At 40.4% G+C, this 17,820-nt stretch overlaps 1 protein-coding gene across 15 annotated transcripts in view; it reads left to right on the top strand.

Moving 5' to 3' along the window:
• TOP6BL (TOP6B like initiator of meiotic double strand breaks) overlaps nt 1-17,820 on the top strand; it is a 99,762-nt gene that overhangs the window by 25,553 nt on the left and 56,389 nt on the right. For 12 of the 15 annotated variants that reach the window (XR_010141682.1, XR_010141681.1, XR_010141680.1 and 9 more), the window contains 2 exons: nt 15,262-15,321; nt 17,455-17,564. Coding sequence is in view for 10 of the 15 variants with exons in the window: in XM_063728063.1 (XP_063584133.1) it covers nt 15,262-15,321; nt 17,455-17,564 (170 nt within the window). In the remaining 5 variants the exon portion in view is untranslated. The remainder of the gene's footprint in view (nt 1-15,261; nt 15,322-17,454; nt 17,565-17,820) is intronic. The other 3 variants (XM_054525569.2, XM_063728065.1, XM_063728064.1) reach the window with 1 other exon arrangement.

Raw genomic sequence — 17,820 nt, 5'->3', positions numbered from 1 at the left:
CTCAGAAGGTGGAGGTTACAGTGAGCTGAGATCATGCCACTGCACTCCAGCCTGGGTGACAGAGCCAGACTCTATCTCAAAACAAATGAACACACACCAGTGGTAATATGAAATTGAAGTTTTTTAAACTCCATCTTCCCCTTTACTTCCCTCTTCTCTTTCCTGACACCCCTTCTGGCCTCCTTACCCATCGTTGGCCACTTAGCATAGTATAATCCCCTGCTGCCTTGACTTTCTACTTTATCTTTCTTATCAGTCTCCAGGCTTGGGTAATCGCCATTATTATTATTTTTTCATTCTGATTTCCAAGCTGCCAAGTGTTACTTGTGTAAATCATAAAACTGAATGTTGGGTACGCTATAAATTTAAGCAGAATTTCTAACTTCTTGGGGTTGTTCAGTACTCTTTTGTCTTGTGTATCCTTTTATATAATTCCCATAGTGTATATTTCAAATTACCTGACACTCATCTAAATAAATGTCTTTACCTTCTATTTTTCTGAAAAAGTTGAGGTTATCCAAATGGCACTTCTTCCGGATTTCTTTTCTTTTCTTTCTTTTTTTTAGAGATCTTGCGACATTGCCCAAGCTGGTCTTGAACTCCTGGGCTCAAGCAATCCTCCCACCTCAGCCTCCCAAAGTGCTGGGATTACAGGCATGAGCCACCATCCTCAGCCATTCCAATTTCTTTTTAAGAAATTTAAATTTGAGGCTGGGCGTGGTGGCTCATGCCTGTAATCCCAGCACTTTGGAAGGCCGAGGTGGGCGGATCATGAGGTCAGGAGATCGAGACCATCCTGGCTAACATGGTGAAGCCCCGTCTCTACTGCAATAGAATGTGGCTGCGATGCTGGCTTTGCAACTTCAAGAGATGCTCTGCACCCTTACACTTCTCAGCCAATTTGTGGAAGAAGTGGCCCACGCCTTCCAGTGCCACATCATTGCAGTCAAAATAGAAGCCCAGAATGAGAGAGATGTAGGAGGCCTACAGATACAAATTGACCAGGCGATTGACAGCTGCCTCTAACTCGATGAAACAATTCTGAGGAGTCTAGTTGGCAAGAAGGAGCTAACCACAAAAACAGTGTTGGCTGGTCTCAGAAGCAGGAGATGGCTGAGAAGATGATCCTGGAGGTTGCAAGTGGAGAGGACATTGGAGGGCAGTTGGAGGCTGGAAGAGAGGGAGTCCCTGGGTTTGTTCCATCCAAATACTATTGAAGCAAGAGACAGATGTGTGGGACTGCCAAATGCACTGCCAGAACATCCATGAACAGCTCATGGTTCAAGAAGTAATTTCAACTTTAAAGGCTTATTATTTAAGAAATACATTTTATAAGACTATAGCTGCCATAGATAGTCAGTAGAGTCAATTGAAAACCTTCTGGAAAGGAGTCACCATTCTAGATGCCATTAAGAGCATTCATCATTCATAGGAGGAGGTCAAAACATCAACATTAACAGGAGTTTGGAAGAAGTTGATTCCAACCCTTATGGATGACTTTGAGGGGTTCAAGACTTCAGTGGAAGGGTTAACTGTAAATGTGGCCTGGCCAGTAAGTGGTATTTTTTTAAGAGTTTCATTTTCCAACTGTTTCTTGCTAGTATTTGAAATACAATTGATGTTTATATATTTTTCAAGCTTGCTAAACTAGCCTGGGAAACATAGTAAGGCTCCATATCTACAAAACATTTCTAAAAGTTAGTTGGGCATGGTGCTGCATGCCTATAGTCCTAGCTACTCAGGAGGCTGAAGCAGAAGGATTGATTGAAACCAGGAGTTGGAGGGTACAGTGAGCTATAATTTTGCTACTGCACTCCAGCCTGGGAGACAGAGCAAGACCCTATCTCAAAAAATAAAAATCTTGGCCGGACACCGTGGCTCATGCCTGTAATTTCAGCACTTTGGGAGGCTGAGGCGGGCAGATCATCTGAGGTCAGGAGTTCGAGACCAGCCTCGCCAACATGGCGAAACCCCGTCTCTACTAAAAAATACAAAAATTAGCTGGGTCCTTTCTTCCCAGCTACTCCAAAGGCTAAGGCAGCAGAATCAGTTGAACCTGGGAGGTGGAGGTTGCAGTGAGCTGAGATCATGCCACTGTACTCCAGCCTGTATTGTTAGATTTGATTTGCCATAATTTTATTAAGAATTTTTGCATCTATGTTCACAAAGGATATGTGTAATTTTCTTTTCTTGTAATGTCTTTGTCTTTTTTTGGTACAAGTAATACTGGCCTCATAGAATGACTTTGGACATATTCTCTGTTCTTCAATTGCCTAGAAGAGTTTGTAGAAGATATTATTGCTTCCTTAAATATTTGGTACAATTTCTTCCTTAAATATTTGGTGCAAATCATCAAGGAAGCCATCTGGGCCTGACTTTTTCCTTCCTGGGAAATATTTTAACTACAAATTCAATTTATTTAATAATTATACAGTCTCTCTCTCTCTCTCTTTTTGAGACATGGTCTCTGTCGCCCAGGCTGGAGTATGGTGGGGCGATCTCAGCTCATTGCAGCTTTGACCTCCCTGGCTCAAGCGATCCTCCTGCCTCAGAGTCAGGACTATAGGCATGCACCACCACACCTGGTTTGTATTTTTTGTAGAGACAGGGTCTCACTGTGTTGCCTAGGCTGGTCTGGAACTCCTGGGCTCAAGCAATCCTCTTGCCTCAGCCTCCTAAAGTGCTGGGATTATAGGCACGTACCACTGCACCTGGCCTCTTTTTTTTCCTGAGTAAGCATGGGTAATTTGTGTCAGGAATTTGTCCATTTTATCTAAGTTATTGGGTTATTGACATATAATTGTTCATAATTTTCCTTATTATCTTTCTAATGTTTGTAGAATCTCTAGCAATATCCCCTTTCTTACTCCCTGGTGTTGGTTATTTATATCTTCTCTTTTATTTTCCTTGATCAGTCTGGCTAGAACCAGGTTCTTCCTGTTGTTCTATTTCATTCATTTACACTCTGATCTTTTATTCTTCCTTTTGCTTGTTTGGTGTCTTACTTGCTCTTCTGTTTCTAGTTTTATAAAGTGAAAGCTGCAATCATTGATTAGAGACAATTCTTTTCTATGCTAAAGTCATAATGACATTTTATGTAATTTCTTTTTTCTTTTTTTTGAGACAGAGTCTCGCTCTGTTGCTCAGGCTGGAGTGCAGTGGAGTGATCTCAGCTCACTGCAACCTCTGCCTCCCAGGTTCAAGCGATTCTCCTGCCTCAGCCTCCCCGAGTAGCTGGGATTACAGGCCCCCCTCCACCAAGCCCAGCTAATTTTTGTATTTTTAGTAGAGACACCATGTTGGCCAGGCTGGTCTCAAACTCCTGACCTCAGGTGATCCACCCGCCTTGGCCTCCCAAAGTACTGGAATTATAGGTGTGAGCCACCATGCCCGGCCTATATAATTTCTTCAATAGTGCTAAAGTTTTAAATTTATATTTATTATTACATCTAGTGAATCTGGAATTTATTTTTGTTTTGCTTTGCTAACCAGCTGATTTAATGGAGTTTATTTTTATTTTATTTATGATGTAAGTTAGGAATCTAATTTAAATCCTTTTCCAAACAGATTGCTACTTGTCCCAACTCAGTTTATTATTGAATAGTACTTTACCCAGTAATTTATATTATTATTCTGTCATATACTAAGATTCTATATATGCTTGGGTCTGTTTCTGGGTAATCTAGTCTTTATCTCTGTGCCTGGGCCAGTATTGTAGAGTTTTATTTCCTAAAGCTTTAGAATAAATCTTGCCATATGATAGGGCAAATCTCTCATCCTTGTTTTTCTTTTTCAGAATCATCTTTGGTGTTTTTTTGTTTTGTTTTGTGCTTTTGACAAAGTCTTGCTGTGTCACCCAGGCTGGAGTGCAGTGGCACAATATCGGCTCACTGCAAGCTCCGCCTCCCAGGTTCACTCCATTCTCCTACCTCAGCCTCCCGAGTAACTGGGACTACAGGTGCCCGCCACCACGCCTGGCTAATTTTTTTGTTTTTTTGTTTTTTTTGTTTCTTTTGTATTTTTAGTAGAGACAGGGTTTCACTGTGTTAGCCAGGATGGTCTCGATCTCCTGACCTCGTGATCCGCCCGCCTTTGCCTCCCAAAGTGCTGGGATTACAGGCGTGAGTCACTGCGCCTGACCTTGTCTTTGGTTTTTAAAACCTTTACTCTTGGCTATGAGTTTTATAATTAGTTAAGTTCCAGGCTGGACATGGTGGCTCACGCCTGTAATCCTAGCACTTTGGGAGGCCAAGGCTGGCAGATCACCGGAGGTGGGAGTTAGTGACCAGCCTGGCCAACATGGTGAAACCCTGTCTCTATTCAAAATGCAAAAATTAGCCGAGCATGGTGGCGGGCACCTGTAGTCCCAGCTACTCCGGAAGCTGAGGTGAGAGACTCACTTGAACCCAGGAGGCAGAGGTTGCAGTGAGCTGAGATCGCGCCACTGCACTCCTGCCTGGGTGACAGAGTGAGACTCTGTCTCAAAAAAAAAAAAAAAAAAAAGCTCCACAAAAAAATCTTGTGATTTTGATTGCTATTAAATGGAATTATAGATTAATTTGGTGGCAATGAACATTTTTAGCATTGTTTTTGTGAGATGATATAGCTTGTCATTTATTTAGATTTTTCTTTTAAAAATGTTATTTAATTTTAGTTGTCACACTTAAGAGATAGGCACTATAAGGGAGAATAAGGGGCTCGACCAAGAGCAAATGTCTATAAGCCAAAGTCTGCCTGACTTTAGAGACCATTTTGCCAGATGTTATTATTTATTCAAAATATTGCCTGCTCTTCTTCTGGGAGAATTATATTTTTTGCCCTGTGAGTATAAGGCTGGGTCATGTAACTTGCCAGGGCCAATGACATGTGAGTGGAAGTGACATGTGTCGCCTTCCAGGAGAAGCTTTAAGAGTCTATGTGTATTTTGCTGGTAGCTTCTTTTCCTTTGCCATGAGGCTAGGATGTCTCAGATGAGGGGGTACTCCTTTAGCCCGGGTCTTGCTTGGATGTGGCTCTTGTTGGCTTTGAGTTCACTTGTGGTTCTGCAACCTCTTAACTGGCTTCTGGAGTTCTCACAAAAGATAATTTGATATTGCTGTTGAGTTGGTTTTTCTGTGGGGGAAACGAGGGCCTGGGGCTTCCTATCCCACCATCTTGCTGTCATCATTCCTATTTAGATCTTTTATGTTAACACTTTAAAATTCTTTTCATAATGGTCTTAGATATCTTTTGCTATATTTATTTCTATAGTCTTATAGTTTTTGTTGCTATTATGAATGGTATTCATTTTTTTCAACCCTACTCTATTAATCCCTTATTAATTTGGATAATTTATCTGTGGATTCTTTTGGATCCTCTATATGGACACTCAAAGCATCTCTAAATTATGACAACTCCATCTTTTCCTCTTCAATCCTTATATGGCTTACTTCTTTTTTTTTTTTTGAGACAGAGTCTCACTCTGTCACCCAGGCTGGAGTGCAGTGGCGTGATCTCGGCTCACTGCAACCTCCGCTTCCCGGGTTCAAGTGATTCTCCTACCTCAGCCTCCTGAGTAGCTGAGACTACAGGCATGCACCACCATGCCTGGGTAACTTGTGTATTTTTAGTAGAGACGGGATTCTACCATGTTGGCTAGCCTGGTCTCGAACTCCTGACCTCAAGTGATCTGCCTGCCTCGGCCTCCCAAAATGCTGGAACTACAGGCATGAGCCATCACACCTGGCATATGGCTTACTTCTTTTCCTTGTCATATTGTATTGGATAGAATAGTACTAGTATTAAATAGAATAGCAGGGGTAATATTAGGCATCTGTCTTGCTTTCCTTAAACAAGGAAATTAAACAAGGAAGGATTATTTAAAAGTCTACCATTGGCCGGGAGCAGTGGCTCATGCCTGTAATCCCAGCACTTTGGGAGGTCAAGACTGGAAGATCATTTGAGGCCAAGAGTTCGAGACCAGCCTGGTCAACATAGCAAGTCCCCATCTCTTAAAAGAAAAAAAAGTCTATTATTAAGTATATTTGCAATAGTTTTTGTACCTGCTCCTGTTAAGTTTAGGAAATTCTTTTCTATTCCTAATTTGCCAACATGTTTGTTATGAATTAGTGCTGTATTTCCTAAAATGCTTTTTCTAGGCCAGGCACAGTGGCTTATGCTAGTAATCCCAGCACTTTGGGAGGCCAAGACGGGAGGATCACTTGATGCTGGTAGTAGAAGACCAGCCTGGGCAGCATGGCAAGACCCAGTCTCTACAAAAAAATACAAAAATTAGCTGGGCATGGTGGTGTGCACCTGTAGTGTCCCAGCTTCTTGGGAGCCTGGGACAGAAGGATAGTTTGGCCCCAAGAGGTGGAGGCTACATTGAGCCAGAATCATGCCCATCATGTTTTTTTAATACTGTTGTAATCACTATATATATATATAATGTTGTCCTATGTCTTTTTTTACTTAACATAAGCATTTTTCATGTTGTGACATAGTCTTCTAGTCATTATTTTAATGGCTAAATTATCCATCAAGATGTATCATAAATTAGCCATTTTTCTATTAATAGACATTTAGGTTTGTTCTTTTTTTCCCCCCATTATTATGAATAGCAGGATAGTTTAGTGTCTAGGAGATTATACTGTGTGTTCTTGAACAAGTTTTTGATCTTTTGAAAGCACCTACCTCATAAAATTGTTTTGAGGATTAAGTGAAGTAACACGTATAATGCATGTAGCACAGTGGTTATTCTGAATACACAGTTCTCAATAAGTGCTAATATCACTGGAATGAATACTTTAATGCATATAGCTTTTTACTATATTGAAAATTTTAGGATTAATTTTATGAGATAGAATTAACTTGATCAAAGTCTGTGTACATTTTTATGGCTCTGAAATTGCTTTGTAAAAGTGTCGGCCAGGCGTGGTGGCTCATACCTGTAATCCCATCACTTTGGGAGGCTGACATGGGTGGATCACTTGAGTTCAGGAGTTCAAGACCAGCCTGCTAACATGGTGAAACCCCGTCTCTACTAAAAATACAAAAAAATAGCCTGTAGTCCCAGCTACTCGGGAGGCTGAGGCAAGGGAATCACTTGAATCTGGGAGGTGGAGGTTGCAGTGAGCCAAGATCGCACCACTGCACTCCAACCTGGGCATCAAAGCGAGACTCCATCCCCCCAAAAAAAGTTGTGTCATGTAATGCTAACATTTGTAGCAAAGTTACCAATTTCACTGTACTTTGCTAGCATTGGGAATTTCAATTACTTAAAATATTTAAGCTAATTTACAAGTTAATGAGATAGTTAAAAGTTTATATTTATCTGAACCTTTTAATAAGTGTTTACCACTTCTATTTTCTGTTTTCTGAACTTTGTGTCTTTTTTTTTCTTTCTTTCTTTCTTTCTTTTTTTTTTTTAAGAGACAGTCTCAAACTCCTGGGCTCAAGTGATTCTCCTGCCTCAGCCTCCCAAATTGTTGGGATTACGGACTTGAGCCACTGCACCCAGCCTTCTCCATGTTTTTAGGGACAAACTTCTAGGATGAAATTTAGGATGAATTAAGTCATTAGCTTGACACCATGATGTACAAATCCCTGAATTTCAATTTCATTGTTATAATGCCATTGTTTCAAGATGTTCAGTTGGCTATGGAAAGATAGGTCATTTATTCCAGCTACTCAGGGGGATCTTTTGAGCTCAAGAGGTCAAGGCTACAGTGAGCTGCGATCACAGCACTGCACTCTAGCCTGGGCAACAAAGTGAGACTGTCTCCAAAAATAAAATATAAAGTTTATATGGAAAGAAAAAGACCCAGAATAGCCAACTCCATATTGAAGAATAAAGTCAGGGGAGTGGCACTACCTGACTTCAAGACTTATAAAGCTACAGTAGTTAGCCCAAGGTAATTTATAGATTCAGTGCCATCCCCATCAAGCTACCAATGACTTTCTTCACAGAACTGGAAAAAACTGCTTTATTCATATGGAACCAAAAAAGAGCCTGCATTGCCAAGTCAATCCTAAGCCAAAAGAACAAAGCTAGGGGCATCACGCTACCTGACTTCAAACTATACTACAAGGCTACAGTAACCAAAACAGCATGGTACTGGTACCAAAACAGAGATGTAGACCAATGGAACAGAACAGAGCCCTTAGAAATAATGCCACATATCTACAACTATCTGATCTTTGACAAACCTGACAAAAACAAGCAATGGGGAAAGGATTCCCTATTTCATAAATGGTGCTGGGAAAACTGGCTAGCCATATGTAGAAAGCTGAAACTGGATCCCTTCCTTACACCTTATACAAAAATTAATTCAAGATGGATTAAAGACTTACATGGTTAGACCTAAAACCATAAAAACCCTAGAAGAAAACCTAGGCAATACCATTCAGGACATAGGCATGGGCAAGGACTTCATGTCTAAAACACCAAGAGCAATGGCAACAAAAGCCAAAATTGACAAATGGGATCTAATTAAACTAAAGAGCTTCTGCACAGCAAAAGAAACTACCGTCAGAGTGAACAGGCAACCTACAGAATGGGAGAAAATTTTTGCAACCTACTCATCTGACAAAGGGCTAATATCCAGAATCACAATGAACCCCAACAAATTTACAAGAAAAAAACAACCCCATCAAAAAGTGGGCGAAGGATATGAACAGACACTTCTCAAAAGAAGACATTTATGCAGCCAAAAAACACATGAAAAAATGCTTATCATCACTGGCCATCAGAGAAATGCAAATCAAAACCACAATGAGATACCATCTCACACCAGTTAGAATGGCAATCATTAAAAAGTCAGGAAACAACAGGTGCTGGAGAGGATGTGCAGAAATAGGAACACTTTTACACTGTTGGTGGGACTGTAAACTAGTTCAACCATGGTGGAAGTCAGTGTGGTGATTCCTCAGGGATCTAGAACTAGAAATACCATTTGACCCAGCCATCCCATTACTGGGTATATACCCAAAGGAGTATAAATCATGCTATAAAGACATGTGCACATGTATGTTTATTGTGGCACTATTCACAATAGCAAAGACTTGGAACCAACCCAAATGTCCAACAATGATAGACTGGATTAAGAAAATGTGGCACATATACACCATGGAATACTATGCAGCCATAAAAAACGATGAGTTCATTTCCTTTGTAGGGACGTGGATGAAGCTGGAAACCATCATTCTCAGCAAATTATCGCAAGGACAAAAAACCAAACACTGCATGTTCTCACTCATAGGTGGGAATTGAAAAATGAGAACACATGGACACAGGAAGGGGAACATCACACACCAGGGCCTGTTGTGGGGTGGGGGGAGGGATAGCATTAGGAGATATACCTAGTGTTAAATGATGAGTTACTGGGTGCAGCACACCAACATGGCATATGTATAGATATGTAACAAACCTGCACGTTGTGCACATGTACCCTAAAACTTAAAGTATAATTAAAAAAAAAAAAGACACTGTGGTATTGGCAAAAGAATAGGTAAATAGTTTTTTTTTTTTGCTCAATTTTGAGTATTTTTAAATACTCAAATACTTATAATTCCCTGCCTTATGAGATTATTTTTGCTCTGAAAAGCTAGCTGTCAAGAAAAATTCAAGGAAAAAAATAGTCTTTTATATTCACTTATTTATGATTTCTGGTGCTCTTCATTTCTTCCTGTATAGCTGGGTTTCCATCTTCAGCCTAAAAAAAATCCTTTAGCAAATCTTCTAGCAGCAGATTATTTCATCTTCTATCTTAAAATGCCTTTACCTTAACCTCATTTTTAAAGGATATTGCACTGGAATATCTGGCTTGATAGTTTTCTCCTTTTCAACATTTTGAAAGATGTTGTCAGTTGTCTTCTGTGCTTTATTGTTTTTATTTATTTATTTATTTATTTTTTTTTGGAGACAGGGTCTCACTCTCTCACCCAGGCTGGAGTGCAGTGGCGTGATTTCGGCTCACTGCAACCTCTGCCTCCCGGGTTCAAGTGATTCTTGTGCCTCAGCCTCCTGAGTAGCACCGGGATTACAGACATGTGCCACCACACCTGGCTAATTTTTTGATTTTTAGTAGAGACAGGGTTTTGCCATGTTGACCAGGCTGGTCTTGAACTCTTGGCCTCAAGCAATTCACCTACTTTGGCCTCCCAAAGTGCTGGGATTATAGGCATGAGCCACCGTGCCTGGACCTGGCCTTTATTGTTTATGGTAAGAAGTCAGCTGTGATTCATATTATACGTCCTCTGTATATAATGTGTGCTTTTCCTCTGGCTTCTTTCAATATTTTATCTTTATCTTTGGTTTTTATCATTTTGACTATTATATACCTAGGTGTGATTTTCTTTGCATTTATCCTCCTTGAGGTTTGCTGAGCTTTTCACATCTTAATATTTTTCATGAAATCTTAGGGAATTTTGTCCATGGTTTCTTGATGTTTTTCTTGTCCTATTCTCATTTTATTCTCCTATCCTCCTCCTGGGACTCCCATTACACATATTTTAGACTGGTCGATATTTTCCTACAGGTTTCTAAGACTTTATTCATTTTTCTTCAGTCTTTTTTTTCTTTATTCTCCAGATTGGATAGTTTTTGTTATTTGTCTTCAGTGATTTTACTGACTCTTCTGTCACCTCTAATCTGCTATTAAACCTATCCAGTGAATTCTTCATTTCAATTATTTAGCTTTTCAGTTATAGAATTTCTTTTTGGTTCTTTTTGTATAGTGTTATCTGCAGACATTTCCTATCAGTTCACTCATTAAGGCCGCTTTTAAGCCTTTGAACATATTTATAATAGATTCTTTGAAGTCTTTCCTAAATGTAATATCTGTACCATATCAGGTTCTGTTTCTTTTCTTTTTTCAGAGACAGGGTCTCACTCTGTCACCAGGCTGAAAAGTGCAGTGGCACAGTCATAGCTCCTGCAGCCTCCAACTCCTGGGCTCAAGTGATCCTCCCACCTCAGCCTCTTGAGTAGCTAGGACCACAGGCATGTACCACCATGCCCAGCTAATTTTTAAATTTTTTTGCAGAGACGAGTCTTTCCATGTTGCCTAGGCTAGTCTCAAACTCCTGGCCTCAAGCGATCTCCCTGCCTTGGCCCCTCAAAGTTCTGGGATTATAGGCATGAGCCTGGCCCTCAGGTTCTGTTTCTATTAGTTGCTTTTTTTCCCCCTTGACTGTGGGTTATAATTTCCTATTTCTTTGCATATTTAGTACATTTTTGTTTTATACTGGGCAATATGATCATATTCTATATTGTGTTATCTATCTCTGGAGAGTATTAATTTTTGCTCTAGTAGGCTATACGCCTTGACCTTGTGCAGGCTTGTTTTTATGCATTTTAAAGGGTAGGTCTGTAGAAAGCCAATGCATTTTTCAAACTCTTCTAATTTGATACCATTTAGCCTCCAAACTCTATCTCCTCTGTGGATTTTGTCAAGGAATGGCTTTAGACTTTTTTGGGGTGGGTCTAGAGCAGACCTTCATCGACAGTATGGTTTTTATTACTAAAGCATTATCTGTGGGGCATCTCAGCTAGACACCAGCAGTTTTAACAAGGTCTCCCCATTTCTAGCTAGGCCTGAAGGCCAACATTTTTCAGCACTGGAAAATCTTGCTAGTATCTTGTTACATTCTCAACTCCGTAGCACTTGCTCTTTGGGAAATCATATGTAGTCTCACTCTCTGCATGGATAGTCCAGACCTTGGCCAAGGACTCACGGGGAGCTCCTACACAGACTTTAGTACCTACTCTTTGTATCTCCCTCTTCTCCAGTGCCCTGCCCTGCAGATTCCAGGTACTTTCACAAGTCCAAAATCTATTCTCTGCCTCCTCAGCTTAGTGGGACCACTGTCCTCTGCTTGGGTTCCATGTCCCTGTTCTGTAGATGGGAAAATTTCCCCAGGCAGATACCCAGGGAAATAACAGGACTAACCTGGTGAGTTTCCCTTCTCCCAAGGGATTGTAACCTTGTGGTATCTATTGTCCAGTGCCTGAAAACAACTGTCTCATGTATTTTATCCAGTTTTATAGTAGTTTTTGGTTTGAGGGCTCATTTGGTTATTTCATTAATGCTGGGAGGAGAAGCCCCAGTACATGGTTTTGCTATGTGTTCGTAATGTCATCTGATTGAAAATTTTCTGTCTACTTCATCTTTAACAGTTGAAGACCTATGTGAAGAGGTAACTTGATACTGATAATGATCTCTCATTCTTCCTCCTTATCCCCACATGATCTCAGCAAAAATGTAAACTCATGTTTAAATGGACATGGTGGTTTGTTTAGTGGTTATTTGAGTGAGGACTTTTAGATGGTAAACATTTTAAGTCTCTCATTTTGTCATGGTAGTTTGGCTCTCTTAAAAGTTCAGATTTGGCTGGGTGAGGTGGCTCATGCCTGTAATCCCACCACTCTGGGAGGTTGAGGCAGGAAGATCTCTCGAGACAAGCCTGGGCAACATAGTGAGACCCTGTATCTACAAAAAATTACAACAATTTCCCTAAACAGTTTAATATAAAGAAAAAAAAATTAGCTGGGCATTGTGTACACCTGTAGTTCTAATGAGTTGGGAGGCTGAGGTAGGAGGATCCTTTGATCCCGGGAGTTGGAGGCTGCAGTGAGCTATGATCACACCACTGCACATAGCCTGGGCCACAGAACATGATCCTGTCTCAGATAGACAGACAGACAGACAGACAGATAGATAGATGATAGGTAGGTAGATAGATAAAGTAAGTAAGTAAAAGAGTCCAGATTCAAAGTTACTTCAGATCTTTGACGATAGTACTGGATCATCTTCTGACATTTAGCATTGCTAACTCAGGGTTTTTTTTTTTTTTGCTAATTTAATTTTTTTGGTAGCTTGTAGGGCTTTCTGCTTATCCTTGTTATTTTGGGTTTCATTGTGATGTGTTAACTATGTGGCTTTTTTAATTTTTGCTTTTGCCTTGTTTTTTCGAAATTTAGCCTGCTTGACGTTTGGTAAAATTGTTCAGATAGCACTTACATCTGTCTTTGTTTTATATTTCTCAGTCATTATTTCTTCTGGATCTATTTTTAATGTCTCTTGCCTTTTCTTCTTTTAATTGATATAAAATTCATATACCATAAACACAACCATTTTAAAGTATACAATTTGGTGGTTTTTAGTATATTTTCGGGGTTGTATAACTAATATTTTTTGGCAGGGTCTCACTCTGTCACCCAGGCAGGAGTGCAGAGGCGTGATCATGGTTCACTGCAGCCTCGACCTCCTGGACTGAGGTAATCCTCCCACTTCAGCCCTCTGAATAGTTGGGACTAGAGCTGTATACCACCACACCTAGTTAATTTTTTTGTTTTTGTTTTTTTGTTTGTTTTTTGTTTTGTTTTTGTTTCTGAGATGGAGTCTCGCTCTGTTGCCCAGGCTGGAGTGCAGTGGCGCGATCTCGGCTCACTGCAAGCTCCGCCTCCCGGGTTCATGCCATTCTCCTGCCTCAGCCTCCCAAGTAGCTGGGACTACAGGCGCCTGCCACCAAGCCTGGCTAATTTTTTTTTTGTATTTTTAGTAGAGACAGAGTTTCACTGTGTTAGCCAGGATGGTCTCGATCTCCTGACCTCGTGATTCGCCCACCTTGGCCTCCCAAAGTGCTGGGATTACAGGCGTGAGCCACTGCACCCTGCCATGTTTTTGTATTTTTTATAGAGATGGGGTTTTGCCAAGGGGTGGTCTCAAACTTCTGGGCTCAAGCGATCCTCCCGCCTTGGCCTCCCAAAGTGCTGGGACTATAGGCATGAGCCACTGCTTCCTGCCTGTATAACTATTATCACTATCCAATTCCAGTACATTTTCATCCAGAAAAAGAAACTGTGTACTCATTAGCAGTCACTCTGCTTACTTTCATTCTCTATGCCTTGGCAAACACTAATCTACTTTCTGTCTCTGTCGATTTGCTTATTTTGGACATCTCATATAAATGGAATCATACAATATGTAGCATTTTGTATGTGGGTTCTTTAAGCATTATATTTTCAAGGCCTATCCATGTTGTTTCATGTAACAGTACTTCATTTCTTTTTATGGCTGAATATTCCCCATTTGGTTAAGCCATTCATCATTTGATGGACATTTGGGTTGTTTCCACTTTTAGCTGTTGTGAGTAATCCTGCTATGAGCATTCATGTACTAACTTTTCTTTTACATTTGTTCTTTTACTGTGTCCAATCTAACCATCCATAGAGTTTTAATTTCAAACACTGTTATCTTTAATTTCTAAGATTTCTTTTTTTTTTTTTTTTTTTTGAGAGTCTCGCTCTATCGCCCGGGCTGGAGTGCAATGGCGTGATCTCAGCTCACTGCAACCTCCACCTCCCCGGTTCTAGCAATCCTCCTGCCTCAGCCTCCCAAGTAGCTGGGATTACAGGTGCCCACCATCACGCCTGGCTAATTTTAAAAATATTTTTAGTAGAGATGGGGTTTCACCATGTTGTCCAGGCTGGTCTTGAACTCCTGACCTCAGGTGATCCACCCACCTTAGACTCCCAAAGTGCTGGAATTACAGGCGTGAGCCGCCGTGCCGGGCCAATTTCCAAGATTTCTAATACCCCATTACTTTCTGTTTAATTTACGACAGTGTTTCCTTGTTTCATGGCTTCTTTTTCTTTTTAAAGGTATAAAATATAGATACTTATTTTAAAATCTCTCCCAGATTGTTCTATTAACTTTATTTCCTTAGGTATAAGTGCATTGGTTGATGTGTATTGTAGTTTTCATGGTATTAATCTTCTTTTCCTGGTAATTTTTAATTAAGAGCTAATTGTTCATGATCGGTTTAATCTGAACACATTTTGTGTTGACAGCTGTCCTGTAGGAGGCTCTCTGAGTTGCTGAGCCTTAGCCTTGTATGATGTATACCTAGGATTAATCTTTGTATGGGTGGTAAGATGCAAAGCTCTTGCATCTTAATAGATTATATAGTTCTGAGTCCTTTCACCACTTACATGAAATGGCTCTATGGCCCTCATCTTGTATCAGTGAGGCTGCTGCCAGAATCCCCTTGGCTGTAACCAACATTCAGGTAGACAGGCAGTACACCTCTAGTCCTTGTTCATGTGTTGGTCCCTTGCTTAGACCTCCTGTGTGTGGCTCTTGCTCTTAAACCTATGAGTGTTACAGTATTAGCTCTATGTTTGTTCCTAGTCTAGGCCCAAATACTATGCATCTTTTTAGTTCTTGTCTACTATTGTGGAATCTCTCTTTTGTTCCCTTTTTGTTGTTCTTTTCAAAGGAGGAGGAAGAAGAACACCTTTCCATTTCTGGTCTACAAAGATTTCTGTCTTCTGGCCAGGTATGGTGGCTTACACCTGTAATCCCAGCACTTTGGGAGGCCAAGGCGGGCAGATCACTTGAGGCCAAGAGTTAGAGACCAGCCTGGCCAACGTGGCAAAACCTGTCTCTACTAAAAATACAAAAATTAGCCAGGCATGGTGGCGCAACCCTGTGATCCTAGTTACTCAGGAGGCTGAGGCAGGAGACTCTGTTGAACCTGGGAGGCAGAGGTTGCTGTGAGCCAAGATCATGCTACTGCACTCCAGCCTGGGTGACAGAGCAAAACTCTGTCTTAAAAAAAAAAAAAAAAAAAGAAAGATTTCTGTTTGTTTTTTTTTTTCTCACCATGACTATGTATTTATTAAGATTTAAAAATATTTGTATTATTTTATATGTTTGAACAGGAAGATGAGATTTCAGCATATGCACAATTCATCTTGAAATCAAAGGCTTTTACTTAGTTATTGTTTCACCTTTTTACATTTAACTGTAGTCAGCCTATCTGGATTTGTGTGTTTGTGTGTGTGGAGTGAGACTACTGAAATTGATTTCCCCCCAAATATCTACACAATTTATTTTAAATTAGTAAGATTTCTGAATAATTCAAAGTTATTTACAAACCTTTTCTCATATATCCACATTTACCCCATTTCTGTACTGTCTTACTAATCAAACTGAAATAGGATTCAGGTACAATTTTTTCTTATTTCGCAGAATGGTAATTGAATCACAGGAAAGGGGGGTTGCCTTAGGTCAGAAAGTTGATCAGTGGTGAAACTGAAGATTGACGTAAGACATCCTGGTTTAGTGCTAAGTTCATTAAACTTCAGTGTAGCATACCCTTGCTGTCCTATTATCAAGGGCTTTGTAACTGAATTAGGTTTGCAAAACAAACTAATGGCAAGAAAAATATTACCCATTAAGATTGATAGCTACAATTTTTGTTTTGTTTTTTTTTTTGAGATGGAGTTTTGCTCTTGTTGCCCAGGCTGGAGTGCAATGGCACGATCTTGGCTCACTGCCACCTCCACCTCCCAGGTTCAAGCAAGTCTCCTGCCTCAGCCTCCTGAGTAGCTGGGACTACAGGAGCATGCCACCACACCTGGCTAATTTTTGTTTTATTAGTAGAGACGGGGTTTCACCATGTTGGTCAGGCTGGTCTCTAACTCCCGACCTCAGGTGATCCACCCACCTCGGCCTCCCAAAGTGCTGGAATTACAGGCGTGAGCCACCGTGCCCAGCCGATAGCTAGGATTTGATCTTGGGAATGTCCACACTTTTTTGAGGTGGTTAAAACACTATGAGATATGTAGCATGAATGCCTTAGGAGAAACTTGTGCTGTTATTTTAGGGCATATTTTTATCATCATTAGGTTTTTAAAATTTAATTCTTGTATAATATCAACATTGTCAACCTCAGTAACAAAGCAGGCCAGGCGCGGTGGCTCACGTCTGTAATCCCAGCACTTTGGGAGGCCGAGGCAGGCAGATCACCTAAGATCGGGAGTTCGAGACCAGCCTGGCCAACATGATGAAACCCCATCTCTATTAAAAATACAAAAAAAAAAAAAAAGAAAAAAAACTAGCGGGGCATGGTGGTGCATGCCTCTAATCCCAGCTACTTGGGTGGCTGAGGCATAAGCATCGCTTGAACCCAGGAGGTGGATGTTGCAGTGAGCCGAGGTAGCGCCACTGCACTCCTGTCTGGGTGACAGAGTAAAACTCTGACTCAAAAAAAAAAAAAAGGTACATGCCTGAGAGTCATTCTTGAATTTTTCAGCCTTCAGCTCTAAATTAGTTCATGTACTAGACTTGTGTTTATTACATAATGAGTTGATTTATTTAAAAATAAAAGAATATCAGGACTATCAGTTCTGAAGCTATCTGGCATTAAACATGACCTTGTGGAAATTAACAGAAAATAAAAATTGATTTAGCAAATGTAAAAAATTGAAAAGATGAGCTTAAATGTCCTAATCCCATGAAGTAATTTGCTGATGCACAGCCATTTCCAGTCATATTTTAAATCTTGTAGATAATCTTTTCATCAGGGAAAAGCCTTCTTGGCTCACCAGTTTAATAAACAAATCCAGAAATCCTGGTTCTTATCCAAACTGCTTGTTTGACTTTGTTGCCATTTCTTCTCACACAGAAATACAGTCCATACTGCCCGGAATCTCTGCAAAGCTGACTTGGACTTCAGAGGAAGGCAGCTATTCTCAGGACATGACAGGGGTAACACCCTTCCAGATGATTTTTGAGGCAGGTTTTATTGTGGTCTTATAAATTACTAATGATTTTATTCTTATTTTTCTGCAATCTAATAACAAGAAAGAAAAGCCTAGGTCCATCTTCCAAGCTGAAATGAAATAAGGCAATGGTTCCCAAACTTGCCTGTGCAGACATTAGATCACCTAGGAGCTCCCAAAATACTGTCGTCTGTGTCCCACTCTGAGTGATTGTGATTTAATTGGTCTGGGTGTTGTAATTATTAGTCTTCTTGGGCTGCCATAACAAA

The sequence above is a fragment of the Pongo abelii genome, chromosome 9, assembly GCF_028885655.2.
Source record: "Pongo abelii isolate AG06213 chromosome 9, NHGRI_mPonAbe1-v2.0_pri, whole genome shotgun sequence".
Taxonomy (NCBI): domain Eukaryota; kingdom Metazoa; phylum Chordata; class Mammalia; order Primates; family Hominidae; genus Pongo; species Pongo abelii.
This window is presented reverse-complemented; position numbering and strand designations above follow the sequence as displayed.